Source organism: Pocillopora damicornis, chromosome 9, assembly GCF_964200805.1.
Source record: "Pocillopora damicornis chromosome 9, jaPocDami1.2, whole genome shotgun sequence".
In the NCBI taxonomy this organism is placed as follows: Eukaryota; Metazoa; Cnidaria; class Anthozoa; order Scleractinia; family Pocilloporidae; genus Pocillopora; species Pocillopora damicornis.
In genome coordinates, this window is record NC_142678.1 from 21,331,728 (window position 1) to 21,350,400 (window position 18,673).

General features: G+C 35.9%; 2 protein-coding genes across 2 annotated transcripts in view; one reads left to right on the plus strand and one right to left on the minus strand.

The window, feature by feature from the left end:
* Positions 1-11,731, plus strand: part of LOC113679645 (integrin alpha-6) — a 23,865-nt gene extending 12,134 nt beyond the window's left edge. The window contains exons 14-31 of the mRNA XM_089182554.1: positions 6-51; positions 191-313; positions 752-813; positions 1,422-1,570; positions 1,737-1,898; positions 2,149-2,216; positions 3,263-3,401; positions 3,821-3,913; positions 4,266-4,345; positions 4,894-4,983; positions 5,144-5,246; positions 5,878-5,982; positions 6,546-6,608; positions 6,811-6,969; positions 7,505-7,624; positions 8,143-8,241; positions 8,740-8,868; positions 9,440-11,731. Of these exons, the coding sequence (XP_089038680.1) occupies positions 6-51; positions 191-313; positions 752-813; positions 1,422-1,570; positions 1,737-1,898; positions 2,149-2,216; positions 3,263-3,401; positions 3,821-3,913; positions 4,266-4,345; positions 4,894-4,983; positions 5,144-5,246; positions 5,878-5,982; positions 6,546-6,608; positions 6,811-6,969; positions 7,505-7,624; positions 8,143-8,241; positions 8,740-8,868; positions 9,440-9,535 (1,886 nt within the window). The 3' untranslated portion in view covers positions 9,536-11,731. The remainder of the gene's footprint in view (positions 1-5; positions 52-190; positions 314-751; positions 814-1,421; positions 1,571-1,736; positions 1,899-2,148; positions 2,217-3,262; positions 3,402-3,820; positions 3,914-4,265; positions 4,346-4,893; positions 4,984-5,143; positions 5,247-5,877; positions 5,983-6,545; positions 6,609-6,810; positions 6,970-7,504; positions 7,625-8,142; positions 8,242-8,739; positions 8,869-9,439) is intronic.
* Positions 10,805-18,673, minus strand: LOC113679658 (BRCA1-associated RING domain protein 1). The gene is made up of 12 exons (XM_089182556.1): positions 18,498-18,673; positions 18,340-18,396; positions 17,251-17,468; positions 15,616-16,494; positions 15,287-15,408; positions 14,884-14,964; positions 14,525-14,700; positions 13,841-14,024; positions 13,576-13,639; positions 13,354-13,455; positions 12,848-12,966; positions 10,805-12,539 (listed from the first exon to the last, which is right to left on the minus strand). Exons 1-12 carry the CDS (start codon positions 18,563-18,565, stop codon positions 12,165-12,167), a joined length of 2,445 nt encoding a protein of 814 aa, XP_089038682.1. The 5' UTR covers positions 18,566-18,673; the 3' UTR covers positions 10,805-12,164.

The following is an 18,673-nucleotide window of genomic DNA, read 5'->3' on the forward strand; positions in this document are numbered from 1 at the left end:
TCCAGATGTTGTCATTGGAGCTTATCAATCAGATACTGCAGTTCTTCTCAGGTATGTCAATAAAGGGTGCGATCCCAGATATTTTTATTAATGTTGGTTATCTTAGACATTTGGTGATCTCAAATTCAGTTCCCTAGCACCTACTGAAGTTGTTCCAAAAAAGATATTCACTGATATTTTTTTTCTACAGGGCAAAGCCTGTCATTTCGATGTTGTCAACAATCACAATTAGCCCAGACACATTTGACATCAAGGGCCGTAAGACCTGCAATGAAACTGAACGGGAAGGAAATAAACAATTTGCCACATCGTGGTAAGACTACACTTTGAGATAAACTCTTCATATAAACGAGCCCTAGCTCTGAACATTGTGAAATGGTTAACAGTCACACCAGAAAAAGCTTGTATACACATCACTATAATATTAACCTAATAGATTAATAAAGTCAGTCATTGCTACAGTTCATTTTGTATGTGTTGAACAATTACTTTCAATATTCCTTAACCCTTTAACTCCCAGAAGTGATTAACATGAAACTTCTCCCTACAATATCCATACAATATTCAGCAAACAGGTAATGAGAATATTCAAACTTATCAGGTAGAAGCTGCAGCTATCTTGATCTAGCACCAAGTTCTCATAACTAATTTACAAGGAAATGTGTAGCAGCCACAGGGGAGAATTAACAATCAGATCTTAAGAGTTAAAGGGTTAAAGAGTCTTCTATTTCTTTTCTCTTCTCATAATCAGCTTTGACATTAAAGTTTGTACAAAATATACTGAGAGATCAGGAAAAGTGAAAGAAAAAATTGGTGAGTTAGTTAGGCTGAATATTGTAATAAATTAAAGTTATAGTTTGAGTTTGTGTTATGAGCCTTTGTGTTGGAACCTTCCTCAGGAGGGGTATTGTGCCTTGTAATTGGGCAAAATAATTTGATCTCACCATGCTACTCTCATGTTAGGGTATATTAAATCAATACCAGTGGTTGGTCATAAATCCCTAGAAATGCAGGTGTAGGAAGGGGGATAACCTTTCATTGGTTATAACAAGTATTCTATCCAGGAAAAGTGCCACTGCATTACATTTCTTTTTTTTTTTTTTTTTTCCCTTTGTTTTGTCATGAACTTCAACATCTCCAGGATTTTCAACAAGGAGACACATTAAATTGAAAGTGTTCACACAAACCAACATAATATTATAACCATGATTGAGTATTTACATTTCCCAACTGTTTGGAATACACAAGAGTAGGAATGTTTTGCATTACTGTTTTAAGTCATTTTAACCGGAGATTTAGCCCTTTTCTTGAAAAGTAAGTTGTTCCCAACATCAGCTATTCTGTGCAGTGTCAGGGAAGGCAAGTATGAACTACTTGTTATGATGTATTTAAGGTAAGCATGAAAACTTTTATTTCTTCAGGTGTACTTCTAACTATGAAGTCTGACACAGATCCTGAGTGGGAAGCAGACTCAAGAGTTTTGTTCCAAAAGAATCAGAAAAAGGAAATTAATCGAACGGAGCCAATAGGTGGCAATGATACTTGCTTTTTCTGGTTTGCTTATATAAGGGTGAGTAACTTTTTGTTTGAATATCTTTGTTTTCAGATGTTTTTGAGAACTGTATTGTGGTGCGACCTTGAAAAGGACCACAAAGACCAGATATTTGCTTGTGTCAACAGTGGACTTATCTTGCTTGATATTAAAAGCTTATGTTAGATCTCACTTTGGTTTTCAGGAAGGGGTGACAGATGCAGATGTTTATCCTGACATCCAGTTTACACTGACTTATCAGATTGTGAAGGAACCAACACCAAATGTCAGTGACCCTACAGATGTACCCTCACTTGTCCCATTTGCAGTTTTTGATCCTTTGAAGCCACAGGAAGCCACCGCAGTTGTAAGGAATCTTTTGCTCTTTGGATCATGAACAACTTCTTTGGATGAAGGGAGGAGTTATTGAGTGTTTTGGGGGCAGGAAAAATTACAGGATTGAAGGAAATATTAATCTCTGGCTGTGTGGGTCAATTATGGCTTGTCTTTTGAGGTTACTTTTACACTTTGTGTCGCTAGGTTAGGTCTGTATGCAGTGAAAGTGAATTGTTTCAGAGTCACAATGGCCTTATTACTAGTCTTTTTCCTTTTCTTAGCTTTCATTCAAGAGAGATTGCAAGAAGTGTGTTCCTGATTTGAAACTTGATGACAAAGAGAGTAAACGGTGAGTTTTCTATGTTCTTGAAGTCTTAAAATTGGAAGATATTGGGGAAAAAAAGAAAGAGAGCTTTAGGTCAAGGTTCAGGTTGTCTCTTGAGTTATCATCAGAAGAGGTTTGTGTAAGTTCCCTTGTATTCAGCTATTCTATGCAACCTTGGTTTTATATGCATTTTTATTGATTAAGTTCCATACAAGAAAAATGCAAAAAGATGGAGACCATTATTCACTCAGACATTTTGACTAAACAAAAAAGACAGAAAGGTTGCCTTTACCTTTTAAATCCCATGAGTGACCAAGACAGAATTTCTCCTAACAATATCAAGACAATATAAGGCAGACAAGTGCTGAGAAAAACTTAAGGAAAATATTAATTAGGGGATTATTAGTTGATTCAATAACAAATTCTCCACACTTACATCGCAAGAAGTGTATGATAGACAGTAAGGAGACTTGGGATTTCATGGGTCAAAAAACTGCCAAATGCATTTACCAACCAAAAGTTTTCCTTTGTTTTGAGGTAGAGATGCACTTGTGACTTAGTTGTTGCCAGAAAAGCATTTTTCTTGGAGGAAATAAAAATAAATTTTCCTAGAAGCTAGTCACTGTAAACTTGCACCAGGCAATTTTTTTCTTTTTGCATAATTAAAGCTTTTCTTGTTGAATAGGCCCATCATGCCTGCTTGTACACCCAACGAGAACACTGCCATTTATTTTTATAGTCTTTATTCCATCATAAGATAAAACTACATATCTTATGTTACAATGAATTGAAAAAACTACAGAAATCTACATACACATTATGAATTAAAAAGTATATCATTACAATAAATGGAGCTTAAATATCAACCTATTTACAAATGTGTTCATAAAGCGCTGTGTTGATGGCAAAGAGAGTAAACAGTGAGTTTTCTATGTTCTATACCATTGTTTTGTCTTTCTGGCTTGCAAAGCCAGCCATGCATAATTTCAAAATTTAAGTTCCTACATGTATATAATCAGTGTTGAAATACATATTGATATCAACATTTTACTTCCTTTTTGAAACCATAGAACACTTGCTGTTGGTGCTAAAAACTACAAGTTGGCAGTTACAGTAAAGAATGAAGGAGATGATGCTTACAATGCAAAGTTGTTTGTAACAATCCCTAAAGGAATAAAAATAGGAAAAATCTTCAGTGTTGATAAAGAAGTAAGCTGTTTGGCTCTTTCAGCCCTAAAAGTGCCTAGCGTGTAGTTTTCCTTAAAGTGTCACCCCTGAATCATGCATTAAGCTCACAAGAATAAACCCTTGATTGATAAACAAATTCTCCTTGTCAGCACCATAGGAAATTTATAGAGAACAGTTCAGAGAATACACATACTGATGTTTGGGTGTAAAGGATTTTAAGATTACATAAACACTTATCATTTGCTCTGACAAAGGGCTGACACTTGAAATTGTCAACTTTGGAACTCTTATGTCTTGATGGCCAATTTATGTTTTCTACTCTGACTGTTGATAATACTAAATTACCTTGTTACACTCTCCCAATGACACAGCACCACAGTTTCTTTAGAAACTTACCCCCTTTAAGCACTTATCAGTGGGTATGCTTGTTTTCTTTCAAGATATTTAAAGGAAAAGCTGTTGAAATAACAACACTGGCCTCTAATGACACCTTTGTGACTGTTAAGCTGAATACTCCCTTCAAGAAGAAAGAGGTATGGTGATACTCAGTATGCCGTGTGTCAGATATGATCTTGACTAAACCATTTATTGTAGAGCTATTTGGTGGTTTCCTTTGTTATCAACCAATCTTCAGAATCTACTTCCCATCTCATGAAATGGTAATAAGTCTTGATAAGAAGCTCATTAGATTTATTTAATAACTAACTTGTTCTTGGGCCTAAGATTTTTATTGGTGAGCTTTAAGTTTCGAGGCTGCAGCCTTTGAAAAATCATGGGAAAAACATGAACTTATGGATGAAGAATCATAGGATTAGACATTTGGTGGGTGATAGTAATGGACACAGAGGTTTTTATTTTAACAACTGTGGTTTATTTTTATTTCAGCAACCAATTCAAATTGATTTAGACACCTCAAGATACAGTGACACTCCAGATTTCCTGCCAATACATCTTAGCACAAACAGGTGAGAAGGACTCAACATTGATACTGTCAGGGTTTTTCTACAAAGAGTCTTTTTTTATGATAATTATTGTGTCAATTTAAATTTAATTTTAAATTTTAAATTTTAAATTTTAAATTTTAATTTTAAATTAATTTTTTGTTTTAATTTAAACACCCAGAGCGATTCCATTAGGGCCAAACTCTTTGTTTAACTTTTAACGCTTTGTAATTTATTCACCGCTTCATTATATATATACTCGATTTTATTATTTTAGTTTACTTGATAATGACGTTCTGGAAACGTCGAAACGTCGTGTTATGCTTTATAATATTTTATCGCAGATTTTTATTGTCAAATTATTGTGTTAATAACAAAATGCTCAAATATGAGTGGTTCTTATCAGCTCTCATTTTTTGGCTTGATACAACACATGCAAAAATTTCAGCATGCTCATTGGCTCAGAACACATCAATTAACCACAAACAGTGCACAAAGTTGAAATTGAGAGCGAAAAGTTGAAATAGTAACTTACTGACAGGTTGGGTGAATTTTTATTGTTTTCTGTGCAGTACGAATGAAGAGGACAGCAACACGTTAGTTGACAACTATCGCTTTTTGAATATATCTATCAAGTCACAGGCAGACTTGGAAATTAATGGGTAAGTGACTGTTATCATCATCATTAAAGATGGTGTGAGGAAATTCTCATTTATCGCTTGAAAGTATATAATTAGATATGGATAAGGAAACGTTACTTGTCAATCTGATTTCAATTGGTAATTTATTTATTCATGATAATCGTGTTTTTATCTGTTACAGTACAACAGTTGAAGAACAAGTTGCCTATGGAGGCAAGGTTGTTGGTGAAAGTGCCATGGTTAATGCAGAAGACATTGGTAATGAGGTCATTCACAAGTATTTTGTAAGTACCTTAATATGTTTTGTAGTTTCATTCATGTCAGAAAACTGACCATGCACATGACCCTTCATGGGAATGTTTATTGTGGTATGACTAACCATTTGTAGGATCATTAAACAGCTGTGTTTAATTCACAAGAATTTTAATTTCTTTCATATTTTTCTATTGACCATTATTCAGTGATCATTGGTGTGGAGTAGATTTCAGTAGCTGTATCTTTCTCTCACTTGTGCTTTGTAAACAGGAGAGTTTTTTTCCCTCTCTGGTTTTGTGTCATGCAATTCACGTCTCTCCCCAGCAAACCCAAGGAAAGGCTATTTTAAACTGAATACATTTGATGATATCAAAGGAACAGGCTATGCAGAAAACTGGGAGCAAATGTAAAAACTGGGGGCACATGTAAAAACTGGATGCATATGTAAAAACTGGATGCACATGTAAAGCTCTTCTTTAACTGCTCTGATTGTTCCATGTTTAAGAATAAAAATTTTCTCTTCTTTCCTATTTTCTGTTCAAAGGATCCTTGTATAATTTTTTTGTTTGTTTCTATGTTAACCATCTGTTCAACTTACTGGTCATAATTTTATTAGAAGCAGTTTGATTATGCAATATCTATAACTTGAATTTAATTTAGGTGAAAAATCGTGGTCCAGATCCAGTTCCCCACACAGAAGTAATAATAGAGTGGCCTTTTGAAGCGCCAAGTGGGAAACATTTACTTTACCTCATGAATGTTAAGGTAAATGTTTTCTACCTCAGTTTTCTTGTTTAAGATTACTCACATTAATGTTTGTAGTCGGTGGGTCTTCAGCTATTGATCACTTTTAATTAGTCTTAAGAATTATTACTGCTCATCTATCAACCATTCCTTCCTCCACCTCACCTTCCAGCATTTGATCTGGTTTCCCTGACAGGTTCCTGGAAGAGAGAGACCCTGATGTAGTGAAGTGTTTTATGCAAGACTACATCTCAATAACACTGGGTCGGGTTGTTCGAAAGGGGGTCAACATCAATGGATTAACAGTTAACCTTGGCTTTAGTTGCTTGTGTAGAAGAGTGCAGGTTTTTTCAGGATTATATCTTAGTATGAATTGAAACTAACAGGAAAAAACATACAAAAGAAAAATCCCTTTGCAAAGGTATTAAATTCAATTAAAAGTTTACACTAATCCTGTGTAAGATTAATTGTGTTTTGAACAACCCAGCGGTGGTCATGCCCTATGGTAACCTTCTGTCATCATGTCTCCTTAACTCAAGCTAGTAGAGGTGGTTTAATGTTGTCATGGTATTTTCCCTTTTTAGGTTGATGGAAATAGGGCTTATTGTGAGAAAAAACCTGGGCAACTGAATATGCTTGGTTTAAAGGTAAATAACTGAAATCACTTCATTTGCCCTTTCCATAGTCTCGCATCTTCTTAATATCAAGATTGGTCATTGTTAAATATCAGATGTTGTGGGGTATCAGGCTCTTGTCTGAGTTACAGGGGGGATTTTAGTAAACTGTTTGAGTTAGTGGGGTTCTACTGTATTTAACTGATTGTGAGTGATGCTTGTTGAAATCTTTCAGACATCATCTGGTGGCAGCTCAGGACAGCAACAGAATGACACATCAGTTGATGCAATGGTAGAAAGACGAAGAAGGCGTGCAGTGGAAAAGACAGAGTCAAGTTCCAAAGTCAAAAGAGAAACTGACCCTAAGAAGCCAGAGAAGCTTCAGTCTGACCTGGTAAATTCTACTATACATCTTTGCATAATGATTGCTTTGTGAAGGTCTCCTAAATAGTTTGAGGTGAAACTTTCAGCATTTGTTTAAAAGCTAGCAAGTAAAGCAATAACATGAATGCAATATGGTGTAATCACTTTGACTTGGGACCCTTTTTTTGGGGGGGGGAGGGAGGGGAGGTGCTGTATGTTATTACTATACTCAGAGGGGAAATGTTTTTGCTTAAAAATAAGAAATTTAATCACATAAGAATAATGCTAGAAGGTGGAGAATATTCTCTTTGATTAATTCAATAATAGCTCAAGTAATGGAAATTAAGCCAGTGGATTCTTGTGATCTCCAATGCTATATGAACACCTTAGAACAGTGGAAGGGAAAGGGTTGAAAATGACACCTAGCTGATATTCTTTCTTGCCTGCTGATTTTTTAGAACACCATCTTAGTGTTGCTTCAATTTTTGCTACTTTAACTGATTCAAATATCAAAATCTACTTTCCTTATTTAACCAGGATAAGCATTTGATTTTCCTTTTTTATAGGACTGCAAGTTAGGATCTGCAAAGTGTACAAATATACATTGCACTATCAAATTTTTGGAAGCTGGTGATGATGTGACATTTACAGTTATATCTCGTCTTTGGAATGGTACCATGATAGAGGTAGGCTACTGACAATTCTTAGGTACTTTGATGATGATTATATATGACATTACCCTTTCCACTTTAACATCAGTATGTATGTTCTCCAAACTGTTCTCCATACATTTCCTAAGATGTTGAAAAGGAGAATTTGTGTGACAATCAAGGGCTTTTTTAGTTGGTGATCATTTCCTGTATTCTTGTGACCTGCCTTAATGTGATTCAGGTGTGATATTGTAAGGAGAAATGAGATGTTAGTCACTGTTAGGGATCAAAGGGTTAAGATATATTTGTTTTGGTCATCACCATGTGAAAATGCTGAGTTTCTGTGCAGTCTTTCATCTTGTGTTTGATAAAAAGTGTCAACACTTAAATTATTGAAGACAGTGTGCCTGATGACCAAATGACTATGGTAGTGTGAGGAACCCTACAGTTGTAAAAGCTTGCAGGGTATTATCAACACTGATAACAGAGTAGTTGAGTTGGTAAGTAGGGAGGTAAACAGGGTTGCATTATACTTATTTCATTTTCTTTCATAGGATTATCAAGGTGAATTGTTAAGAGTAATATCCCATGCAAGTGTAAGATCAACTAATACTTTTGTGCAAGAAACTAACAAGGAAAACAACAAAGCACAGGTAAATTAAACACTGTCTAAAAGTCAGCACACAAGCCTTGTATTGCTTTTCTTCCTATATGAGGTGATATTCCATCACTCCCTGACCTCCCCTCTCTTTCCCCCCCCCCCCCCCCCCCGCCAGCATCTCATCTGACAGTTTGTTATCACCCATTCATTCCCTGGAGTTAAGCAAAGTGTTACGCTTAAGGACTTAACAAAATGAAAAAGCTAGAGCTGGAAGTTTTGGTGTAACCTGAGGTGATTTTCTATTTCATGGCTGCAACATTCAGAGTTTCCATCATTGCAACAAAAAAATCCAGCTTTTGAACCTAAAAACTTGGATTAAGTTCACTGTTGAGGTTTGTTTGTTTGTTTGTTAGTAAGAGTTTTATGCATCATTTTCTGTTGACTGCGACAGGAATTGTGATTTTCAGTGGTCAATATCACCCTGTTTCATCATCATTCAATTACTGTCAGCTCATGGAATTCACATATTTGTTATGTTTCAACCATCCAGGTTGGTACTCAACTAAACCCAGATGCCAATGTTGCAGTTCCTTCAAAGGGTCTCCCCAAATGGGTTATACCAGTCTGTGTAGTTAGTGCTGTTCTTCTCTTGGTACTAATAGTCTTTTGTCTGTACAAGGTAAGTGAGCAGGGCATAACTGCTTTTCATATTTTAATGATATTATAAACTTAGCATAAGAATACATGAAAGAGAAAATTAAAATTTGTGACATACTGCACCTTGTGTATTGCTGTCTCAGCAAGTTGATATGATCTTACACCCTTCTACACCCTATCATCAGTATGCACATTCTCCACACTGTTATCTGTACAATTGATAAGGCGCTGACAAGGAGAATGTGTTTAACAATCAAGAGCTTTTTTAGTTGGTGATCATTTCCTTGGTTATTGCGACCTTAATGTTTGATTCAGGGGTGATATTTAAGGAGAAATTAGAAGGTGGTCACTCTTAGGGTTTAAAAGGCAAAAAAAAAACCTACTACTTGGCAACTGGACGATTACAACAAATATGATTTCTAGGATAGCTAGACTTCGTGTCATCTGATGGTCAGTTCTCATATGAATGCTATCAGTGATTCAGTGATGTTGTGGTCCTTGCATGCTGGGTTAACCTTTTAAAGTGGTTTTATATTCTTTTAAATTGTATATCAATTACATTTCATGCTTTTTTTTTTTTTTTTTTTTTTCAGCTTGGTTTTTTCAAGCGACAAAAGTTTGACAAGAATATTACTGACCCAGAAGAAATTGACAGAATGTTGGATAATGGCAAGGGATACCATGCTTAAATTTGTTACAACAGACAGTAATCTTCCTAAAGTAGACTAGATTTGCAAACAATATGGACAGAGTTACAGAGGTGCATGGGTACAACTTGTTTTGCATTATTACAGAATGAGTTGGTTAGACCTCCAGACAAGTGGTGTTCAGCAACAGAAAGCTGTATCACTCATTTGGCTGATGGTAGGGAACAAATTCTAAGAGGGCCTGAACATGTGATCCTCTTTGTGTGCATCAAGGGCTTGCCAAAATCAAGCTTACACTCAGACTGTTTTCTAGACTTAGATGATCATCTAATTTATTGTTATCTTGTTTGATAACGGTTGTCTATAAATCCCTATTTAAAGTTGGCAGGAGACAAATTCCTGTCATTTCAGTTACTAACAAGAACCAACTTTGCTGTAAGCCTAAAAGCACACATCGGTTTGGACACTGCATGGGAGAAACATTTAGCTTTTAAGACCTTTGATGCGTAAAATGGTTTAAGCACATGCAAGTATTATGATATCATAGTGCAAGGTGTTCATTAAGAAATGCAGTATTAGAAAAAGTATTCTCCACATCTTGGTAGAAGGGCATAGAATCTTTGCCAGAAAGTTCCCTGATCCCTGATGGGTAGTAAATACTATGTAGTGAAAGCTACAAGAAGAGGCAGAAATTCCAAGAAGCACATAGGGCTGACTGAATATCAGTTGTGGTCATAATGGTATTATGACTCTTGGATCAGCCTCAAACACCTGTGAGATTCATTCTTGCAGTAGATGCAATCAGACGTTGGTTGAGAAGTAGTTAATAAGATGTAAATTTTAACCTTAAATCACAAGTAACCGTTAACCCATCCCAACCCAACCTCCAGCTTAACTACTAGCTGAGAAGTTGAGTGATAAAAGTAAAGACAGTCTAAAGGAAACCAATTTTTGTATTTTTGTCTTGGCCATTTTCTTTTCCTGAATCGTTTGATTTCTTTGGATCCTTGAGTATAATTATGTTGGGCTAACCTCTCAGACTTTTTTTTTAGTCTCTTAGTTTTAGAACCTTTCTGTGTGATTTTCCTTTGGATGCCATGTTTGCCCTCAGTGGTACAAGTAGTGTTATGAAGATATGTGCTGCAGTGAGAACTAATCTGGGGTAAAATTATAAATTGTGTGAAAATGGGGGAAAGGCAATTCTTTTTTGAACAGCACCATAAATAGATCAGTAGGTGAACATAATCATTTTAAATAAAGCAGATGAATATATATTCATTACTGCTTATAAAGAGAGAAGATTGTGACCAATTTAATTGGTTGCTATACTTTATTGCAGTAATGTTAATTTTTACTTGATGCTACTGTATTTTATTTTTGACATTTTTCTAAAGTTGTTTTTCATGGCATTTGTTAAGGGTAGCTAGTTAATGGGTACATTTCTTTTGGCATGGCATAGATTTTTTGTATGCTTATCATTACAAGGTGTCTAAAGGAGGATGTTTATACAAAGAGCTCATTTTCATTTTTTATGCCTTTTGTTTGTCAGAATAGACAGTATGAATGCTACTTAATTATTTGCCTTATTTTTACTTTAATTAAATAGCATTTTCCTCCAAAGAAGATGTATTTTTCACAAGATAACCAAACCACATATTGTTTGTAACTGTTAACAGTGTATATACCAGTATCTTCTGTATGTCCTCTAAATTTTTTATAACATTTGTTTTAGAGTTTTTTTTCAGTTTGAATGATGAATCAAAGGAAGAGCAGTACATGAAGGGTTATAATCAATACCTAACTTTTTTCCAAAGTTAACATTAAAGAAGCCGCACTGTTTCAACCCTGTAACCCCTAAGATCTGATAAAGTCACTGCGATTCTCCTTTCTGGTGAAGATACAGTTCTTTGTAAAATAACTGCGCCAATTTGTTGTTATATTACCATAGATCCTCTAGAAAATGAAACGGCATTTTCTCTTCACTTGTTTGGTAGATATGTAATGAAATTGAGATGAGAAGTTACATATTTTTCTCTTTCTGAGGTTTAAGGGCTTTGACAAAAACAAAATGAAAAATTGTGGGTTCACTGCACAAGAATGCACCATATGCCTCATTTGCATATTAGTGGTTGCTTAGATAAGACTTAAATGCTTTTTAATGAAAACTCTGACAAATAGCATTGTTAAATAGTTGCATTAGAAATTTGAAAATATTAAATACAATATTTCTAGAAAAAATGTTTGATGTGGAGTCATTATAGGCAGAGGTCAGATCATTCTTCTCAATTAAGGTGTTAACCCTTTAACTCCCAAGATCTCATGAGTAATTCTCCTTACTGTCTGCAATATAGTTCTTTTGATGTTAGTTTAAAGAATTTGGTATTGGATCAACTAATAATCCCCAAATTAAGATTTTTTCTTTATTCTCATCACTTGTCTGCTTGCCATTGTATTTATATTGTAAGGAGAAATTCTGTCTTGGTCACTGATGGGAGTTAAAGGGTTAAAACAACCTGGGTGTAGCAGTAAGTAACAAGAATATTCTCCACATTTGAATAGCTAGCAGCTCAGGTTATCAAAATTTAGCAGGAGAATTCTGGGCAGTAGCAGAAGAATCACCAGATCTGTTCTGCCTAATGAAGTCAATGAACACCATACAGGCATTACAGTCTCACTCTAAAGTCAGTATTTGAAAGTTTGAAGCACAGTCCATAAGCCATGTCGAGGGCATGCTACAAACTGACCCGGTGTCCCAAATGTGAGGCTTCTTTTCTGCCAGTGAATCATAGATGATGAATTGAGTGCATCTGTAATGTTTAGTGTCTGGATTTGCATGGTAAGCAACAGGGGCTAAGGTGACAGAGGCCTTGTTAGATTCAGGAGTTCTAGGTAAGCAGAGAGATTCATCAATATCTGGTTTTGGTTCACGAGATAAGATTCTGCCTCCACCATATTTGACCAACTGTACTAGATCCTCTTTTGAAGGTTGAGGAGGGATAAATTCACCATTGAAGAAAAACTGGCATCCATCAAACAAACCAGGAAGCTGGAAAATATAATGAGAAATGAAAAGAGTTATTTTGCGTGTTATCCACAAAGTTCAAGTTGCAGTCTTAGTCACTCTGTATTTTCATTAAGCTTTTTCACATTTTGGTTTTTGTCCTCATTTTTTTTTTACCCTCAATTTTGTTTGGTTTTCTTTTTTTATTTAAGTACAGCTTTGGTAAAACTTTGGGTACACAAGTTCATCAACCACTTTGCTGCAACACCTTTCTTTTGTCACTTGGAAATTATAAAAAAATCAAAACATTGTTAATGGCTCTTTCAAGATGTTGAATGTAGTATGCAACCAACCTGCTTCAGAGAATTGATGCGAGCTCTTTTAGGTGCATCCATCATGGCATCATTGGTACCCTTAACCTCAAAAGGTGTTTCATCTACCCAGGTTTTTCTCTGCAAGCTTTTCAGTATCCCTACATAGAAGATGAGTGAGACAAATTGAGATTAAAAAATTGAACAATAGGCAAGTTTTAGATCATTTGCCAACGATAACTCCCTAAATGCTCTTCTTAATCAGCCAAGGAAGGCAATTTTCATGGAAAAACAGGAGGTTCTCTTTAGCAGGGACATAAGAATGGTAATATTTATTATGTACATTTGCAATCGAATGTAAGATCAAATCACCCACTCTGAAGTACTTTTTCTTAGGAGACATGCTTGATATAATCCAGAGATGTGACCCAGGGAAGGCGGAGACTAACATTGGAGGTTTATATGAAGCATGTGGAGGTGTTTTCTGACAGAGTAGATTATATGCCAACAAAGCTTTTTCCAGTTAATGTAATGAACCATGGACTCACATTGATACTTCACAATCCATTTTCCAGTCAACACACCATTCAAATACTTCAGTGTCCTTGGGCAAACTCCTTTGTTGTTGGTTGCTGTCACAATGTGTGTCACTAAACAAACAGCAATAATTCGAACATTTTTAACTTTTGATTAATATTTAGTCATACTGTATATACTCTTTGTAATCAGTGTTACGGAAACAACAGACTGAACAGGAACACTTTACTTACCAGACAGAGAAAATTGGCTGACAATACTTGCATTTAGAATCCTCGCACATTTTTGTATATTTACCTACAGAGATTGTAAACACATTCAGTAAAGGTCATTGCTACATTGTTGATATCATCACAACAACTTCAGGTAACACTGTTACCAAAGATTACTGTAAGTTATAGCAGAATTCACACTAATGACTGGGAATGACAAATCAAATGTGCTGAGTTGTTTTACCACAAGCACAATTAGATACTTAGCAAAGTAAATAAATGATACCTTTTGTTCTGAGCTAAGGCCAGTTGCAAGTAACACCTTAGGGGAGTCTGATGAACCCTTCATGTCTGGAAGTGATGGTACTGTTGTTGAGGAGTCAATTTCCTTATTGGGAGATGATGTTGATAAAATGGACACCATTTCTTCAGTGGCTGCATAGTCTATTGGAAGGAGTCCCTGTTTGTTTCTACAGTAGTGAGTAAAAAAGATCAGCAGGTAGTTTGAGGATCAGATTGGAACTACCAGTACATGAAATGGTCAATACAGATGGGGGGGGGGGGGGGGAGGAGAGGGGGGAGGGGGTAAAGAGATCATGTGTGCTATAGTCAGTCTTGGTCAATAATTATACTGTGTATGTATCTCAATTAACAGTCAGTCATTACCTCAGTTGGTTGGTACAGTAGTCAACCTTAAGAAAACCAGTGGTCAGCCAATTTTCAAACTTCATAAAAAAAAACCTTGGTCTACATCCAAACTAAGATGACAACCACTATTGGGGCATTGACTAAGCTGACTACCTGTTGAGAGTCGGTCACCTGCTGACCAATAAACAAATCCACAATTAAATTAGTTTATTGATTTCAACCAAGGCTATCTTCATGTACACCATACAGGATCCTATAAAATAAGGTCATTGAAGAGAATTCTTAAACCGAAACCTAAGAGATAGTTAATTGAGTTTCCCACCTGACATTAAGAGCAGCTCCTCTGGAGATCAACAGACTCACTACTTCCACTCTTCCATTGGTGACAGCATCATGCAGAGGTGTATCATGATCAAACCCTCCAGGAGTGTTAATCATTGCACCATGTTCCAACAGAAGTTCAGAGATGGTAAGATAGCCATGGTTACAGGCTTCATGCTGAAGAATAAAATAAAATGCAGGATTTCAAGGTCAGAGATACAACTTAAGGAATAATTGATATCAAGATGAAAATCACTATTTGGACAGAGTGTTTCTGTTCTGTAAATATAGGTCACCTAAGATTGGAAGAACAATGAAACAGGTAAGATTTGCCATATTATAGTCAGGAATGTAACTCACCAGAGGAGTCCAGCCAGCATGATCTTTGGTGTTAGGATTTGCTCCTCCTGCAAGTAACTTTCTCACGGTTTCCACACAGCCCTATGAAGGTGATAATATTAGATAAGAAAAGTTACTAGACATGATCATCAGAGATATGTTATGAATGACAAAAGAAAAAGAAAACTGTATATGACAATAAGGGCTACATGTAAAGGAGCAAGGATGGTGAAGTGAAAGAATGTACTTGGTTTCCACCATTGTGGCAGAGATTCAATATCCCATTTACCTAACATTACTTGTGGGTTTAGTTAACTGATGGTTCTCATTTTTGGTTTAAGATTTGTTCTCCGAGTTTCCTTCCTCCACAAAAACCAAATCTCCAATTTTTTTTTAATCAGAAAGCTGTTTTATCACAGTGTACCTTAATGGCAGCCACATGAAGAGGTGTTTCTCCACGTTTATTTCTCTTGACTTCAGGGGGACAGAGAATACAATTCTTTGGGCTGCTTAAAGTCTGCTCTGGCATTTTTCTTTTCCTATTTCCTGCCGAGATAAATTCATGAACAATGTAAAGTAAATAAGAGAGATAATTCATGACATTTTTATAGGAGCTACAGCATATGCTTAAACATGGAGAAGTTTTCAAGGAATAACAGATTGGCAATATTTTTAAAAATGGTCAACTCCTTCATCAAGTGTAAACAATCATTAAATATTTACAGCAGCTGTATTAGCATATTTTAATCTAACCTTGGGACTTCAAAGGAATTTCTTTGGTAGCCTCTGTCTTTTTCTTTTTCATAAGCACCTGCTCATTGTAGATTCTTTCATTTGTAAGATTTTTCTGCAGCTCATTCTGAGGCAGGGTCCAAAGTGAAGAACTCTGTGGTGTTCCTCTCAAGTTCCTCTTTTGAGCCCTTGTCCTTGGAGTGCTTTCTACAGCTTTAGGACTCCCTTTATGTAAAGGTCCCTTATTTTGCACCATAACTGAGCCATCAGAAGTAAGTGGACCTTTTGATCTTAGCCTTGTAAAACATCCTGTGTCAGGGTTATCTTTGTCTTTTTCTTTATCAGTATTGTTTCCCCCCTCATCTGTAACTTCAAACTGTTCAGTGACAATATTTTCTGTTAACACGTGATCAGTCTGTCCTTTATTTTCATAAACATCATTTTCTGTGACAACTGGACATGTTTTCTTTATTAATCTTGTTTTCTTTAAATGTTTTCCAAAACATTTTTTCTTTGCTTGTGTTCTTATCTCATCTTTTGAACTACCTGACAATGAAGTTTCAACAATTTCTTTGAATCCCTGTCCACTTGCGAGGATCTCATTTGCAGGACACGTTTCACTGTCCTGTTCACCGAGCTCCCTGCAGAGACCTTGTTTTGTAATTTCTTTCCCATTACTAACCCTTTTTGCTGCAATGTTCGTCTGTGTTTTCCTGCTGAGATTCTTTGTCTGAGTGGGTTCCTTAGATTGTTTCTTGTTGTTACGTGATATTTCCTGCACAGCAACATCACATTTGTTTGTTGCCTTAGCAGGGATGACAATTTCAGGTGTTGAGAATTGATAAGAATCAGCCTCTTGATCAAACACTGACTGTGTTTCCTCCCAGATTGCTTTAGTTTCTGGGGACAGAGTGAATAAAAAATCATCACTAACAGTTATTTTCTCATCATCATTATGATAACATTTATCCTCATCAGTATCATCATTACTATTTGATTCTCATGGTTGCAAAAAAATAAAGAAAGATTGGAAATATGAGCTTGTTCATCCATTAAAAATAAAGTGTTGTGAAGAATTTCTCCTCTACAATAATTTAAACCTTAGATCCTTTGATTTTGCAGATGGATGCTGTACATGTGATTTACAGAGCAATGAGTAAATATGGTAGATATACCTAGAATCAGCAGAGTCCAATAAAAACTTAAAGTATTGTGAGTGTAATAGAAGAGATGGTGATTTTTTTTCTTCAATGCAATTAGCAGTAATGTTGCAATCTGATTGGCCAAGTTGTCTTTATTGATACAAGTACAAACATTGCTTGCATCAACATGTCAGGTAATGGTCACACTCTGAAAGATTTTTTTTATTTGATGTCAATATTGTAGTAAATTAACAAATCGAAAGTGGCCTAGCATGTTCTCAGTGTGCTCTTATCAACATCAATATTCATCATCACAGTGGTCAAAATCTTTTTGACTCATGAGGCACAGCTGAGTGAGTCTGCAACAAATAATTATAGTGCAAATAATAAATAGGAGTACAGACCACACTAAAACACTGTTGATTTGATAAAGTTTGGTTGTCATAAGAAGAAAGATGTCCATCATTTGTCACATTCTGGGGTATTTCAAGATCTTATTAACTGTCATTATCACCTGGTTTGTTATTCAAGTCTGAGATGCACTTGACATTGTTATCATCATCACCACTACTACTCTTATCATGATCATCTGATCTAACAAGCTTTCTTATCTTTGTACACATGCTGACAGTGTTGGCAAGTTGACGGTTGGTTTTCAAGTTCTTCACCCAAGCAAATGCTCCACATTCTGGGCATTTTGAATCAGCCCCAACCAATTTTTCTACACAGTTACTGCAAAAAAAGGATAAATCATTAGAACAATTTGGAGTCAGATAACTGTAGCAGTTCCTGAGAAGGAGTTAAAGGGTTCAGACCTAGGGTTCATATACTTTTTCAGAAACAAATTTCAAGAACTTTTCCAGGACTCAGATTGATTTTTCCAGGACTCCAAATTTCACCTTAAACCCTCTTGTTGCTAAGATTTCAAAATCAACTCTCCTTATGGTCTTCATACATTTCTTACAATGTATATTCTGAAAACTTTATTGCTTGAGTTAAGCAGATTTCCAGGACTTTTCAGGACCTGTGGTCTTTTACCAGGACTTTCCAGTCCTGGAAAATGTCAAAATAAAATTCCAGAACTTTCCAGGTTTTCCAGGACCTTTACAATCCCTGTAGACTGAAAACAGGCACTTGGTGTGGAGGGCATTAATATCCCCTGTAGCAAACAACTTTCACCCAGGTTTAATTTTGTGGATTCATGGTTATTTGTTGTCCAATGTGACTAAAAATACTATTGTGAACCATTTTTTAAAGTTCCCATTATAGCTACAGAACAATGTCAAGGAAGGAAACGTGACATTTTTACTTGAGGCACAATCCTTCCAGAAAGTAAGTTCCATAAATATCGGTTTAGTTAATATGTTTACTGGTACTGGTTTGAGCTCATCAAAACGATATCTCAAAAATCGTCATAGAAGTTTTGAAACGCGTTTTCGTTGGAATTTTGAGAATACTTACCTGCACCACAGGACACATCCATACTACACAAGCTACATTCATGAGTACATGTTACAATTGATTCAGCTGTTTAGTGCATTTATGTTCAAGATAACCTTGACACAACTCTCCGCTCATAAAATACAATCATTCACATACGTACCGACAGAAAATGTGGTCACAAGCTTCAAGAGAACAAGGATCAGACACAAGATTGGCACTAATAGAAAGATAAAAGTGAAATAAGCATAAAACGTGTAACGAAGGCATTCCTGTTATGGAACTGCATAAGACAATCGCGGTGCTCCAAGAAATACATACCAAACTTTGCATGTTAACAATTCTTCCAGCTTTCCTAAGGCACTCCTCGTGTTTTCCCATCCGATCATCTCTCAAATCTTCCTCAAAAACCCAGACAAAACCTCTATGATAACCCGAAACAAGCGAAAACCTGCCCTTCTCTATTTTTCCTTATACAAACTTCCCGCGCGTTTTGC

What these genes read in the sequence shown, in the direction of transcription:
- LOC113679658 (XM_089182556.1), bottom strand. Translation starts at nt 18,565, where the DNA reads ATGATCGGATGGGAAAACACGAGGAGTGCCTTAGGAAAGCTGGAAGAA. An exon ending in TTGTTAACATGCAAAGTTTG is followed by an intron (nt 18,397 to 18,497) that starts GTATGTATTTCT and finishes TCTTTCTATTAG; the next exon opens with TGCCAATCTTGTGTCTGATC. An exon ending in TGTGACCACATTTTCTGTCG is followed by an intron (nt 17,469 to 18,339) that starts GTACGTATGTGA and finishes CTTTTTTTGCAG; the next exon opens with TAACTGTGTAGAAAAATTGG.